Source organism: Apostichopus japonicus, chromosome 21 (assembly GCF_037975245.1).
Source record: "Apostichopus japonicus isolate 1M-3 chromosome 21, ASM3797524v1, whole genome shotgun sequence".
Taxonomy (NCBI): domain Eukaryota; kingdom Metazoa; phylum Echinodermata; class Holothuroidea; order Aspidochirotida; family Stichopodidae; genus Apostichopus; species Apostichopus japonicus.
The window spans coordinates 6,179,511-6,195,223 of NC_092581.1; the positions used below are offsets into that span (position 1 = coordinate 6,179,511).

General features: G+C 40.1%; 1 protein-coding gene across 11 annotated transcripts in view; it reads right to left on the reverse strand.

Moving 5' to 3' along the window:
• The window catches only part of LOC139962757 (organic cation transporter protein-like), a 53,193-nt gene that overhangs the window by 11,712 nt on the left and 25,768 nt on the right, over nt 1–15,713 (reverse strand). For all 11 annotated transcript variants that reach the window (XM_071963063.1, XM_071963061.1, XM_071963069.1 and 8 more), the window contains one exon: nt 314–739. In XM_071963063.1, the coding sequence (XP_071819164.1) occupies nt 314–727 (414 nt within the window). In that variant the 5' untranslated portion in view covers nt 728–739. The remainder of the gene's footprint in view (nt 1–313; nt 740–15,713) is intronic.

A 15,713-nucleotide genomic window follows, 5' to 3' on the forward strand; every position in this document is an offset into this window, starting at 1 on the left:
GCGGTAATGAATTACAGCTATTAACTCGACATATCGGCCCCTGGCTTAGTCGAGATACTCGGAATAGCAAACTTTGTTCCCGTAACAAGGGATGTTCTCGAAGCAGGCAACTGCTATTACATGGTAGAACACTGCGTACTATAAGTCACAACATCCACAGACGAGATAGCAAACGGCACTCTCTAATTAATACACAGCGGCTATCAAATTGCACACGCATTATGTACGTGGGCCCATATGCACGCCTATACCCAAGTGGGATTTAGGCCTACTCAAATGTGTGATGGGTCCTGGGATAAGACAGGAAACTTACATCTTCTGTGATGGTGCTTGGAAACAAACTGGTGTCGAAGTTCCACCCATCGTCACATTTGATGATTTCGAGGTCCATCAAATCATCGCGATTTGCATACGCAGTCTCGATATCTATACCTGTGAAATTATATGTCAGGCATCTCGAATCTCGTTTATCGTCGTTGTCAAATTCAGGTTGTGAGAGTGACCTTTTGAGCTCACTACATTCCACCTCTGTCATATTCCACTGGCTGCAGCCCTCTTCTTCCCATTGGGCTACCTTACACCAGTGATCATTGGTTCCTGCAATGAAGACTTGTACAAAAGCCATCATGGCAGCGACCAAGGACATTATGCAAATAACAAGGTAAGTACGGATTTGAAACCAGCCAAACTTCCCGGTCTGCATTAGGATGTCATCGAAATTCGTCATGATGAGAGCTGTCTGCACACAAAAGATGAAATAACACCATGGTTTACTCACTGTAAGTCAGTGGTTCTCAAACATTTTTAGACGACCGCTCCTTCGACCATCTTGAACTGTCCCAATGCCCCCCCCCTCCCCCCCCCCCACCGGGTCTAGATTTTACGCTAACATCCTAAGCCTCCCTAAGGTTATGTCTAAAATGATTTCCAAATGCTAAGAAACATGTTTCGTGATATTTTGCATTGATTTAATGACGAATTTTGAAAGCCAAATTTATGCCCCAATTGAAATAGTGTGTGGACCAGTTTCACGAGAGTCAAACGGCGACATTTTTTCGTAAATTTTTATATTTCCAGCCCAGTCCTAGGATAGAATCTACCCTAGACTATGTTTACTTGAAAATGATTCTCCTTTAAGTATAACTAGGTTAGAATTTCCTAAATTCCCCTCACAATTTTTATTTTGTTCCCAGACCCCCTGGATGCCTTATTGTGCCCTAAATCGCTGCAGTGATGTGTCGTAATCGCCAGGGACCCCCAACGCCCCTTCTCCCCGTGTACCCTGTAGCGCCCCCCCCCCCTGAGACTTCCCAAACGCTCCCAGTGGGCGGTAGGGACCACTTTGAGAACCACTGCACTAGACCATTGTTAGGACATCAGTGTGGGTGCTATTTATAATACTCCCTCTGCAAAATACATGTAGCAAGTAATTTAATTAACTCATTAATTAATTACACAATATACATGTTGTCTGTTTTTCGGAGGCCGTTTCGGGAGCTTCAGTTTGATTTTGATCTGTTTGGGAGTCTTATCGAATCCCACAACTTTTTTTCTATTTTTGGATATTCCAAGACAGTACATTAGTTACACATTACATGGTACACAAACTGCAGAAGGGAATGTATACACGTAGTACATGCTAGGATCCTAGCGTCTCGTTTGTAGTAACAGAATGATAGTACCAAACCAGCAATAGTTACAAGACCTGCCAATACAGTAATTAATATCCAGAATGTATACTTTCCTAAGTGAGCTGTCCCAAACAACTTATGTCACACTCTAAAAAATAAACGGGTAGTTCTACACTGTTGTCAGGTATTTTAACACATGGATTGTTATTAAACACTGGAAAAGTGTATAATAAACATCCACAATGTAGTTATACCATCACAAAGTGTAAATATAACCATTGCCTTGGCCATTACCCGATAAACATGTACATATACCCCGAGGTAAAGCCGGTTTGTGTATTTCTGATCTTTGTGGGTAAATGTACATTCTCTGCGTGTAATAAGACACAATGATTTATGTACATTTACACATTTACAGTGCTTAATTTACACTCACTTTTCAAAAAAAGTACCCTCTTTAACCAAAAGGGTAATTTTACCAACATAACATGTACTTTGCACGAACTATGTATATCTTAGTAACAAGGTGTAAAATAACCCTTCTTAGTATGTTATTTTACAATCAAAAAAGGTATAACACCAACAACACTTATTTTGAAGTATCATAAAAGGGTAGATTCACACAAGATAAGAGCTATTTATACACTTCATGGGGTTGTATTTGTTCTACACTTGTAATTAGTTTAAAATTCCACCCTGGGGAAAAATCACCGAGTATTTATGTAACTGAAGTATACATTTACTCGGTCATGGGTTAATATATAGCTCTACCAGAAATTATTCTGTATTTTCGGGTCTAAACCCGTCATTATTTGTATGCACCCTACATACATTTTGGAACACAGAGCTGCCCCGGCGACTATAGGCCCAATTTCTAAAGTCCCAACAACCGAAGCAAATTACTGTCAAAAGGACGATGCCATAAGAGACCTCAAATTGGGGCGACAAATATGCCAGCTGTCTAGCTTGACATTTATTTATTAATAGCCTATCGTGTTATATATATACGGCAAACCGTACAGATATATGGAGTATCCCCGAATTTCCCCGTGGAAATGTCTGCATGGTGATTAGTAAAATAATAACTGTTTCTTATGTGGGGGTCAGGGGGATAGGGATGGAGTCGTAGGCTAGGCATATATATGCAGTTTCGTGAAGTTTAATAAGGCAAGACTAACTAATACAGTCAAAAGAGAAAATGATCCTGAGGTAATGAACAGATAAGGAGCCGCGTCCAACCTGTAATTACGAACACCCGATTAGCGGGTCAAGACAATTATCTATATAAGATCTACATAGGTCTAACCATAGGCGCGTATGAGACGGGGTGAGGGTTTTTGGTACACAAACAGCAGAAGGGAATGTATACACGTAGTACATGCTAGGATCCTAGATTCTCGTTTGTAGTAACATAATGATAGTACCAAACCAGCAATAGTTACAAGACCTGCCAATACAGTAATTAATATCCAGAATGTATACTTTCCTACGTGAGCTGTCCCAAACAACTTATGTCATATGCACGGTCGAGCGGCACTATAACAACTTTTGTACTGATTACTTTATTCACGCGTTCTGCAAATCCTATTCGTTCAGATTTTAAAATTACTAAAATATATATTGTCGTTGCTTTACAAAATATACTTATACACGTATACTTTTATATTAATATGAATACCTAGGCCTATATATATACTTTAAAAAGTATACTTTTATAAATATATGAATTCCTATATATTACTATTACAAGCTAAAACGAAAGCTTCCGAAACGGCTCCCGAAAAATGGGTGCCTGCGGCTTCCAGAGGGGCATTCCCAACAAAACGATGACATCATATCATCTAATCGCGTTACAACTCGTTTTGGTTCAAAAAATTTCATCTTGAATGACCTTGGCGCCGATGCGCGGTATTATGGAACGCGAAAAGGGAACAATTATTTTGTTGTTTAAACTAAGTTTGTTGCTGTCTAAACTAAAGTTGTTGCTGCTATTTTACCATGTTGCTGTTGTTCGTTGATGTCAAGCTAAAACGAAAGCTTCCGAAACGGCTCCCGAAAAATGGGTGCCTGCGGCTTCCAGAGGGGCATTCCCAACAAAACGATGACATCATATCATCTAATCGCGTTATAACTCGTTTTGGTTCAAAAAATTTCATCTTGAATGACCTTGGCGCCGATGCGCGGTATTATGGAACGCGAAAAGGGAACAATTATTTTGTTGTTTAAACTAAGTTTGTTGCTGTCTAAACTAAAGTTGTTGCTGCTATTTTACCATGTTGCTGTTGTTCGTTGATGTCTAAACTTATGTTGATGTCTAAACGCGCGTTAATGTCTAGACTCACGTTGTTTTCTTAATGTACGGTTGATGTCTAAACTCACGTTGATGTCTAAAACTTCGTTGATATCTAAACTTACGTTGTTGTAACACATTGTGAACGAACATCATTCCCTCTTTTCAAAAAATTATAACAATCAACCTCAAGTTGCTTCCGTTCAGAGCTAACAACATTTCTATTACAGAGATTTTCATGCTAAATACAGCCAATGATGTTTTCTCAAAATTTCCCGCGATTTATTTGGCTAATAGTCCCTTACCCATTGTCTGCAAATATGCTTGCATCGTCAGTGCTCAATGAACGCAAAGTATGATTGTTTAACTATGGAACGCGAAAAGGGAAAAATTCGTTAACGTCCTGATTTGTAGCAACAGCCATGTAAATATCATTCACAACCTGATTTGTCGAACTAAATCACATTGTTAACGATATTTACATGATAGTTGATACAACTCCGAGGACGTTGTTAACGATATTGTTAACGTAACATTTGAATAATTGTTTTTATCACAGAAAGTTATGAGTTGAGACAATCTATGAATTTTGCGGGAAGCTACCACAACATCTCTGATACTGAAAAGGCATTTCATCTCACAGTATGTTTTGTTCTCTCCGTATTGACAGTTGATGATGTAAAATGTGCATTCATACCACAGTAATTTCTTCGTTGCAAACTTGCGTAAAGTTTCGCGGTCCCTTTGACCACGTGCTTCAAGTCATAATTCTGGTGCAACGTTCGTGTGTATATACTACTGTATTCATACATCGTCAAAAGTAGTCATTGAAGTTGGAGATACTTAATCGACATTGCGTAAAAATGTTATTTAAATACTATAATTTTCGTGGAGCTGGCTGTTTCCAAATTCTGCGAAGCATCCAGGGTAAATATGTTGGATCAGTTGCTCTATGTTGGATGTAGTCTGCGCTTCGTGAGTAACACAAAGGGCACAATATTGAAGTACGTAGCTAATACACTCACTGAATTATTTTACTAAACCCACCAAGCATGTTCATTCGTAACACCAATCCAGTTCGGAGTTTCGATTTGCGAAATGGATTGTGTTGTAAATGGAATATACACAAAACCTCGCTCAACATTGTTACGAACTTTTGGACCAAAAAACCCGCTAACATGTTATGCAAGAAACGAATCATCCAAGATACACTCGAGTTTTGACTAGGGCTACGTGTTATAGGTACGGTGATATGATATTTTCTTCACAAATTTTCAGGATTTGCGCACAACATATACAGACATCATTTAATGGTTCAAATAAATAAGTTTTAAGTGCAGTATTTTTATGCTGGCATTTTTTCTAGACACTCGTTTTACTTGATTTCCGACATTCACAGCGTATCTCTACACATTGTTGGAGGGGCTCAATGAAATCAGTTTAAAAGTGCAGTATTTTTATGCTGGTACTTTCTCTAGACATTCGTTTTACTTGATTTCCGACATTCACAGCGTATATGCATAGCCTATAACATTGTAAAAGTTGTTTACCGTGCAGCCTCCTATTCGTATGAGGCGTAACGCACATGTTATGTGATAGGCTGGCTGTGGGAGATACGGTAGCTTATAAAACAAGGTTTCCACAATTTGGCGTCTGGTGACTCCAAATGACCTTTGACCTCAATAAAATCTTGTACTGAACGTTTCACAACTACATACTAAATATGAGATTCGTCCAACTTTCCCTTCTTGAGTTATAGTGTTTCACAAGGTTTTCACAATTTGACCTCTAGTGACCCCAAATGCACTTGGACCTCCAAGACCCTATTGTTTTTGGTGGAGGTGTGTATAGCCACGTACAGAAGACTGACCTGTGTTTAAACACAGGTCAGTCTTCTGTACGTGATAATTATCATGCCATAGTGTTATTGTATCAAAATGGTGGTTCGGGCCATTTTCTATTGTAACAGGTAGTTCTGGTTATACTAACAAGCAGAAGTCTAGTGCACTGATGTCATCGAAACCTCAATGCATTTTGCATTCTGGTTTACATTACGCGGTTGAGCAATTTTGAACAGCGCCGATGGCAACAACGTAAGTTAAGAAAACGACGTATGTTTAGACAACGGAAGTTAAGACATCAACGTGAGTTGAGCAACAACGTGGTCAAACAGCAGCAACAACTTAAGTTTCACAAACTTAGTTTAGACAACGAAATAAGTTTGCTCTTTTCGCGTTCCATAGCCTATATAGATATACCCTTCTGCAGTTTGTGTACCATGTAATGTGGAATAAAGGTAAATTCATATAGGCCGACATGTTCATGTGTAATTAATTAGTTCATTCAATTCTTTGCTATTTAAGATAACATCGATGGCAACCTCGTGTGAAAAACGGCTGCCCGCTTTAAAAATAATTAAAAAATAATAATTATAATAAATAAAAAAGAAATGAAAACAGTTTTGGGATTCGATCACACTCCCAAACAGATAAAAACCAGAATGCAAAAATGCATTGTGGTTTTGATGATGTCACATGAGCAGTTTTCTTCATGAATCTGACCTAATGTATAGTGAGGGTGTATATACATGTTTACAAGGGTTTCACGATTTGACCTCTGATGACCCCAATTGACCTTTGACCTCCACCAAAAACAATAGGCTTCTTCAACTCAACGTGGTACTTCTACACACTAAGTTAGAGGTCGGCCCAAGCTTCCAGTATTGAGATATCGTGATTACAAGGTTTGCACAATTTGACCCCTGGTGACCCCAAATGACCTTTGCCCTCCACCAAAACCATAGGTTTCTTTTAAACAATGTGGTACTCCTACACACTAAATATGAGGTCTGCCCATGATTCCCGTCTTGAGATATCGTGTTTACGAGGTTTTCACAATTTGACCCCTGGTGACCCCAAATGACCTTTGACCTCCACCAAAAACAATAGGATTCTTGTACTTAATGTGGTTCTTTTATACATCAAATATGAAGTTGGTCTGACCTTCTCTTCTTGAGATATTGTGTTTACAAGGTTTTCACAATTTGACCCCTGGTGACCCCAAATGACCTTTGACCTCCACCAAAAACAATAGGATTCTAGTACTTAATGTGGTACTTCTACACACTAAATATGAAATTTTTCTGACCTTTCTTTCTTGAGATATCGTGTTTACAAGCTGGGCGTCACAAACGCACTCACATGTCACACACACGTACACGCATACGCCTTCATGAATGCATAGGTTACGATTATCATCGAAACCAAAAACGGAGGCTCCCGAAATGGCACCCGAGTTCGTCCCGTTTGGACTCCCAAGGCGGGGGGGGGGGGGGGAAGTAGCACGATGTATACTACTTGCATATTTTTCATGTTCAAATTAAAGATTTCTCATTGCTACGACAACAATTCCATAAAGTAACTAACGTTTAATACATAGCCAAAAACATTAGAACATACCATCCCTATATTATAATCATGAAGCGATGCAGACAGTACAAAGTCAAGCTACGTGGTAACTCTATCATTACACTACTTCTAGACTCTACGTTTACTTTGTATATGTAGGAGTGTTCGACCGATTATATGATAATCGGCTTTACCGATTACCTATTAGATCCTGTGATGCCGATTACGGTATACCGATTATTTCATCATTTTCGTGGAACTGGCTTAATGTATGATTTAATGTTATGAGTACTAACTTCTAGGCCGATACAATCAAATATATGTAAATGAACGACTTAAAACGTTTCGCAATAAAGATTAATGGAGCAAATAAAGAACACGTTGTTATATACATGAGGCGCTGTACGTGGTGACCGGACAACTCCCCCTGGACAATTACCTCCCGGAAAATTACGCCCCTGACAACTCCCCCGTGGACGAGTACCCCCCGGACAATTCCCACCCAGATAATTCCAAACCCGGACAGTTCCCACCCCAGGCAACTCCCCCCTGGACAATTCTCACCCCGGTCGACTCCCCACCGGACAATTACCCCCCGGACAATTACCCTCCCGGACGATTCCCCTTGAACCCCCCCCCCCCCACCCCGGACAATTTCCCCCGGACAATTGGCCCAGAGATAATTGTCAATCGGGAGCACCCAATTGGGACGATTTTATAACGCTAGTTACCAATAAAAACTGTGCATAACCAACAGGCCCAACTCACCTGAGAAGAAAATAATCGTACGAACAACGAGTATATCTTGATGCGAGACTCTCGTGCATTAGTGATACATTTATTTATTTCCGTTTTCTGTGTGTAAACCATGTCTGCCCTTAAGAGAGTGTCTTTCGCTTAATTTTTCCACATTAAGGTGTGAGATATTCTTTTTCATTTGTCTGCTTACATAGAGATCTGAATTACTACTTTCGCCTGTCACGCTACCAGTGTAATAATTTTTACAATGTAGTAAAACATACGATCACCGTTGAATTGAAAAGCTTAAATAGGAGACCGAAACACTTTTTTGTTTCGCGTGCATTCAATACTATAGATACACTGACACAATGATAATAATTTGGCGTCAATTTGTGAAAAAAATAGATTTGTTCAAACTTGTTTGGTGGCATTCATAGGCGTACGAGACCATTTCAGTTTGGGGGGCAGAACTTTTTGTGCCCGAAAGTTCCCGTGACACTATCTAAGCGGAGCGCCACCATCGGTTGGCGCGTAGCGTACAAGAAAATTTTTGGCACACAATGCCTCTCAGATTGCCGGAAACGGCACTTCTGAGGCCTTGCAAGTTGCATCTAAACATTCTTTATTTTATAATCTCACGTTTTAGAAATTTACACTTCCCCAAAAATTTGGTAAATTAGAAGAAGAAACAAGAGCCCAAGGGCACTGTGGTTCCTTGCTTGGGGTATATGACAATACACATAATATTATCAAGCAAGATTGGGCTCAAATAGTCCAAGTAATTGTGGTCCTACATGTTCCCATAAAGTAATCAACACTATAGCCAAAACTTTTGTGATCACAAAATGTGATCGGATTTTGGATCAAAAGGCACTTTTGAGATCTAAATATGGCGTCGAAAATGTAAGAAATATAAGAGACCTACAAGCGTGTCAACAGATATGATAACATTGGTGACCTCAGATGACATGACCTTTAAGTTTCAAAATGTTCCACCACCCCGTTCACAACTTGTCCCAAAATATCAACCATGTCACACCTTGGCATTGAGATTTAATTGCATTAAATTAAAAAAAATTAACTTTGAACTTGTATACATAACTTCACACACAAAGGTCACCCGAAGGTCAACCTATTGACATTTTTGATCGGTGAGACCTAAATAGAGCATGACTGTAAAAATTCAAACATTTTTTTCTTTGCCCATTTTCTCCCCCTAAAATACTACTTTTTTAACATTAGCTGACCTTTGGTGACGTTGGACCACATGACCGTTAAGTTTGAAAATATTCCCCTATACCATTTGCAACTTATCCAAAAAAATAAACCTTGTCACACCTTGGCACTGGGAGTTATTGCATTAAATGTGTGAAAATTAACTTTGACCTCATATAACTTCACACACGAAGGTCACATGGGGGTCAACCCGTTGACATTTATGATCAGAAGGTACCTTTAACATCTGAAAATAGCATCGAAACTGTAAAAATCCACAAAACACGAAAAGATCACCAGAGGTCAAATTGAGGTCAAGGGTCACCCAGATGCGGGTCGACAATTGGATTACATTGAAGCAACTCCCAACCCTAACGGACAATTTGTTCTCAAGTTATCGCAAAAATACTAGTTTTTTTATCATTAATTGACCTTTGGTGACCTCGGATCACATGACCCTTAAGTTTGAAAATATTCCCCTATACCATTTGCAACTACTCCAAAAATATCAACCTTGTCACAACTTGGAACTGGGAGTTATTGCATTAAATGTCTGAAAATTAACTTTGACCCCATATAACTTCGCACACGAAGGTCACACGGGGGTCAACCCATTGACATTTATGATCAGAAGGTACCTTTAACATCTGAAAATAGCATCGAAACTGTAAAAATCCACAAAACATGAAAAGGTCACCAGAGGTCAAATTGAGGTCAAGGGTCACCCAGATGCGGGTCGACAATTGGATTACATTGAAGCAACTCCCAACCCTAACGGACAATTTGTTCTCAAGTTATCGCAAAAATACTAGTTTTTTATCATTAATTGACCTTTGGTGACCTCGGATCACATGACCCTTAAGTTTGAAAATATTCCCTATACCATTTGCAACTACTCCAAAAATATCAACCTTGTCACAACTTGGAACTGGGAGTTATTGCATTAAATGTCTGAAAATTAACTTTGACCTCATATAACTTCGCACACGAAGGTCACACGGGGGTCAACCCATTGACATTTATGATCAGAAGGTACCTTTAACATCTGAAAATAGCATCGAAACTGTAAAAATCCACAAAACATGAAAAGGTCACCAGAGGTCAAATTGAGGTCAAGGGTCACCCAGATGCGGGTCGACAATTGGATTACATTGAAGCAACTGCCAATCCTAATGGACAATTTGTTCTCAAGTTACCGCAAAAATACTAGTTTTTTATCATTAATTGACCTTTGGTGACCTCGGATCACATGACCCTTAAGTTTGAAAATATTCCCCTATACCATTTGCAACTTGTCTCAAAATATCAACTGTGTAACACCTTGGCACTTGGAGTTATTACACTAAATGTCTGAAAATTAACTTTGACCTCATATAACTTAACATACAAAGGTCACCTTGGGTCAACTTATTGACATTTTTGATTGATGAGACCTAAATTAGAGCATCAAACTATACAAATTCAAACATTTTTTCTTTGCCCATTTTCTGCCCCCAAAATACTAGTTTTTTAACATTAATTGACCTTTGGTGACCTCGGATCACATGACCGTTAAGTTTGAAAATATTTCCCTATACCATTTGCAACTTGTCCAAAAATATCAACCATGTCACACCTTGGAACTGGGAGTTGTTGCATTAAATGTCTGAAAATTAACTTTGACCTCGTATAACTTCGCACACGAAGGTCACACGGGTGTCAACCAATTGACATTTTTGATCGGAAGGTACCTTTGATATCCAAATCTAGCATCAAAACCAAACATTTCCTTTTTTGATCGTTTCCTCCCAAAATAAGCACATTTTTTCTAATGTGACCTTTGACCTTTTGACCTTGATTTCAGATGTAGTTTAATCTCCTGATTCCAAAAAACAAAACGACAAGTCTGTACAACCATCCTAACTCCGACCGAAAAACTTTGACCCCATATAACTTCGCACATAAAGGTCACACGGGGTCAACCTATTGACATTTATGATCAGAAGGTACCTTTGACATCTGAAAATAGCATCAAAACTGTAAAAATCCCCAAAAACACGTAAAGGTCACCAGAGGTCAAATTGAGGTCAAGGGTCACCCAGATGCGGGTCGACAATTGGATAACATTGAAGCAACTCCCAACCCTAACGGACATTTCGTTCTCAAGTTATCGCAAAAATACTAGTTTTTTATCATTAATTGACCTTTGGGGACCTCGGATCACATGACCGTTAAGTTTGAAAATGCTCCCCTAACCAGTTCACAACTTGTCCCAAAATATCAATCTTGTCACACATTGGCACTGGGAGTTATTGCAGTTTTAATATTTTCGGTTTTTGGACCATAACTGACCTTTGGTGACCTTTGTGGGCACCAGAAACAATAGGGCACACCTTCTCCATATGGCGGATCTATAGTCCAAGTTTGGCCTCAATCCAACATTCCCTTATTGAGATAGAGCGTACCCAAGCAAGTGTCACAGACACACACACACACATACATACATACATACACACACACGCCAACCTGACTGCATAGGTTCCTTTTGCTAAAGCAAGGAACCAAAAATGGTAACATCACTTTGAAGGGGAAAAATGGGACAGTATATTTTTTAAGCTCCTATTTAGTTACCTTATTTATTATTTTAACACAGTACTCAGCTACCTCCAGAAAAACATACATTGTTCAACGACACGTAGGCGGGATAATGTCGCTGTGTCGGGTGAGACTGCAATTTGTCTCACAAAAAGGTATAAAATATAACAAAGAATATGATAAACATGTACTTCTAGGCTTGTAGGCACTCCCCCCCCCCCCCCACCATCCATGAAAAAGAAAATGTTTCTTACATACACTCATGTTGGGAATGTCCAGGTCAAGGGCGGCGGAAGCACTTTTAATCTGGGGGGAGGGGGCACCGACATCAAAGGGCACTTTGCAGAAATTCGATTGGACTGATGCAGCCTTATATTTAGTACCCTTTATAACTCTTATTGTATTATCTTATTTGTGTATACACATCACTCCATCAACGCCCCCCCCCCCCCCCGCCTAAAGGAAAATATGCAATATCCAATGCGCAAATTGGGAAACAAGGAACAAGTTTTCTTTTGAGACAAAATGAGGTGAAATCATGTTAGTAGCTAATGTAGGGATCTTCCGAATTAGAGTTTTTTTCTTGTTAATATCTTAACAAATTTTTTCCATTCGAAATAGCTTTGAGTTTGACCCACAGAAATTCATTAAAAGTCACGGGCTTAGCCAGGATTTGCAAAGTTATATGCACGACTATCTGAGCGGAGCGCCACCATCGGTTGGCGCGGAACGTACTATAAAAATTTTGGTTTACAAACCCCTCAGATGGCCGGAAACGGCCCTTCCCGAGTGTTCATTCTGGTTCCCTGGCCTCTTGCTAACTTGAGGCACCTCAATTTTTATGTAGAAAAAAGGCACATTTTTAACCTGAGGAAAAGTGGGGGGGGGGGCACGTGCCCCCTGTGCCCCCCGGTTCCGCCGCCATTGGTCCAGGTATACAATTGACTAGTTAGAAAAAAAAATTGATCGTACAAAAAGCGTGGTAGCCCAGATGAACTGCGCTTACGGTGGTGTTACACGGAAATATTCGGGCATCATGATGCTAAATAAAGAAAATCATGGAATTGTCGGGCAAAAATTTGAAAAAGATTCGGGCAAGCTACTGCATATTTATATATATATATTTCCAGAGGACAAGAAATTCGGGCAAAAGTCCTGAAAAATTCGGGCAGCCTAAGAGGAGGAAAAAAAAAAAAATATATATATATATTTTTCTTTCTCCTCTTAGGCTGCCCGAATTTTTCAGGACTTTTGCCCGAATTTCTTGTCCTCTGGAAATTTGGGGGGGGGGGGCAGTCTTCCCCCCTGCCCCCCCCCCCGCCTCGTACGCCTATGGTGGCATTGGTCGGAGGTGGGGTAACATGCGTAGGTTAATACCGAATCGCATCTCATTAATATTCATGAGGGGTTGGGCCGAACGTAATTTCGTTGAAAATTGCTCGTAATCACTCTAAGTCAATAACGCAAGGTTTGATCATTCCCATACTTGGGTGGTGGATTACCCATAATGAGTAGATGGTCCCTATTGTTTGTGGTCCCAATTAATATTCATGAGTGGGCGGGGCTTCCAACAATTTCTTTAAATGCTTCAGTGGGGACACAACAACAATATGAGAAAATGAAATCTCCTGTTGCAGTGAGTTCTAGGTTCACCCCCACTTTTACTGGACTAATAGCCTAAACCCCGCCTACACCGTCTGTCAATCAATCGTCGAAATTTCCGAGGAGGGGGGTTGTCCGGAGTGGGAATTCTCCGGGGGGCAATTGTCAGGGTTCAGGCAATTGTCCGGGTGGGAATTGTCTGGGGGGGGGGGAATTGTCAGGATTTGGAATTGTCCGGACGGGAATTGTCCGAGGGGGTGTCGTCCGGGAGGTAATCGTCCAGGGGAATTCGTCCAGTGGGGAGTTGTCCGGGAACCCTGTACGTTTATAACGAGGAGTCGCAATCCCGCCACAACACAGTTAATGACAGTGCTGTACACATTGAACAAGGGAGGGGGGGGGGAGTAGCCATTGGCTAAGAAATGAAAAAAAGAAGAAGTTAGGGACAGCTTTTAGAAGTGGTATTATAACCGCCATTATCAGTTGTTGCAATTCCAACGTAAATAAAGTGAAAAGTATATCGCACGGAAATAAATATTCGTTATTTCGTTAGCTGATATCGAAATATTAATCTGATATGAAAAATAATGTGTGAAAGTAAGTTGGCCTGACGTTTCGATCCTAGCAGGATCGAAACGTCAGGTCAACTTACTTTACACATATTCTTACACAGGCTCTTAAGTGGATAAGCAGTTTGCTAACAGTTTTATTTTATTACGAAAAATAAAACAATCCCGAACGTTTGCTTCTAGTTTTCAATGATTACCATCTGCGAGGTTGTGTCAAACGATCATACACAGTAAGTCAATGGCGCTTCTCCATTGACTTGTGAGAGAAATAGCACACTGATGTACCATCGACTTTGTCGCGCGTGTCGCTGGAAATGAGACTTGCTTTAGTCGGTATAGCGGTTAAGGAGTTAAATTAACTGCAAAGGGGTTATTTTAGCACGTATGGTACATGCGGTCAGGGAAAGAAAAAATTGCTTCGTGTTTTTCGCTAAACTATGCGTAAGAATGTTTGCCTAATCAGAACATACTGTAATGCAGAACAGTAGCGTAGGGAGGTACTTTTGAGTGGGGGGCTGAAGACTGATGGCCGGCCTGGGGGAGGGGTCTAAGGGGAGGGGGTACCCCCTCCCCTATGGTTTTTTTTTGCATTTCCAGGTGGCCTCAGATGCAGTTTGGTGCAATATAGCACAAGTTCAACACCCACTCCATTTTGTAAATAATTTTGCATTTTCACCTGGCCTTAGATGCAATTTGGTGCTCCAAATGAGATTTTTTTCTCATTTGGAAATGAAAAAGGGGTTTTCTGACTTGCGAAGCGGGGGGGGGGGCGGAATGATACTTCCGCCCCCCCATATTTTTCACTGGGGGCTGGCGCCCCCCCCCCCCAGCCCCACTATACCGAGGACTGTCGCCAAACATTTTTAGGGATTTTTAGGATTATGTTGCGCCTTGATTTCATCCTTTTATGGCATTTGTAAAATCTTGGGCGCATTTTCAAACTGAACAGTAATGAAGCTCAACCGTTCTCTAACCAGACTAGCCTAATGTACGAAGAACTCAAAATGAACAAAGTCTAATGTTATCGTTTTCATTTTCCAGTTTTCACCTACGGTGAAACGGCCAAAATGGTTCAAAAGTATATTGATTTGGTTTTATATTTACTCGAGACAATTCATCTTTCTTATCAATCGTTAAAGGAACTAATGTGCATGGGTTAATCTGAGAAGATCGTTTCATTCCATGCATGTATATAGCTGACAATTGCATCTCTGGAATCGTTCATTTCAATTAAGTATTCATACCAAATACTAGACAAACTAAAGTATAGATATAACTTAGCTGTTAGAATGATGCAACCAGTCGTTTTTTTTCCCTCATATATAGCCAATTTACCACCAGATGGATTACTGACCCCCTCTGAGTGGTTACCTACTGTATGAGGAATACTAAGATTAACGGATTTCTGAAGGTAAACCGTTACTGACAGATTATGCCAAAACGCTCGGTAAGTAAAAGTAATTTGTAGGAATTAAATGCTTTCACGTGAAATCTTTTACATCTCATCAATACTTCAACAATCTTAAGTCTAATCCAATGATACGCTTCGGTAAACCTTACATTGTGACAGTGTGACGGTTAGGTTTTGTTATTTGACTGAGTGTGTCGATAACGTGTTATGCACGGATACGGTACGTAACGGGCGATAGTTTAATACACAGGTTGTAACGTAACGTTAAGACCG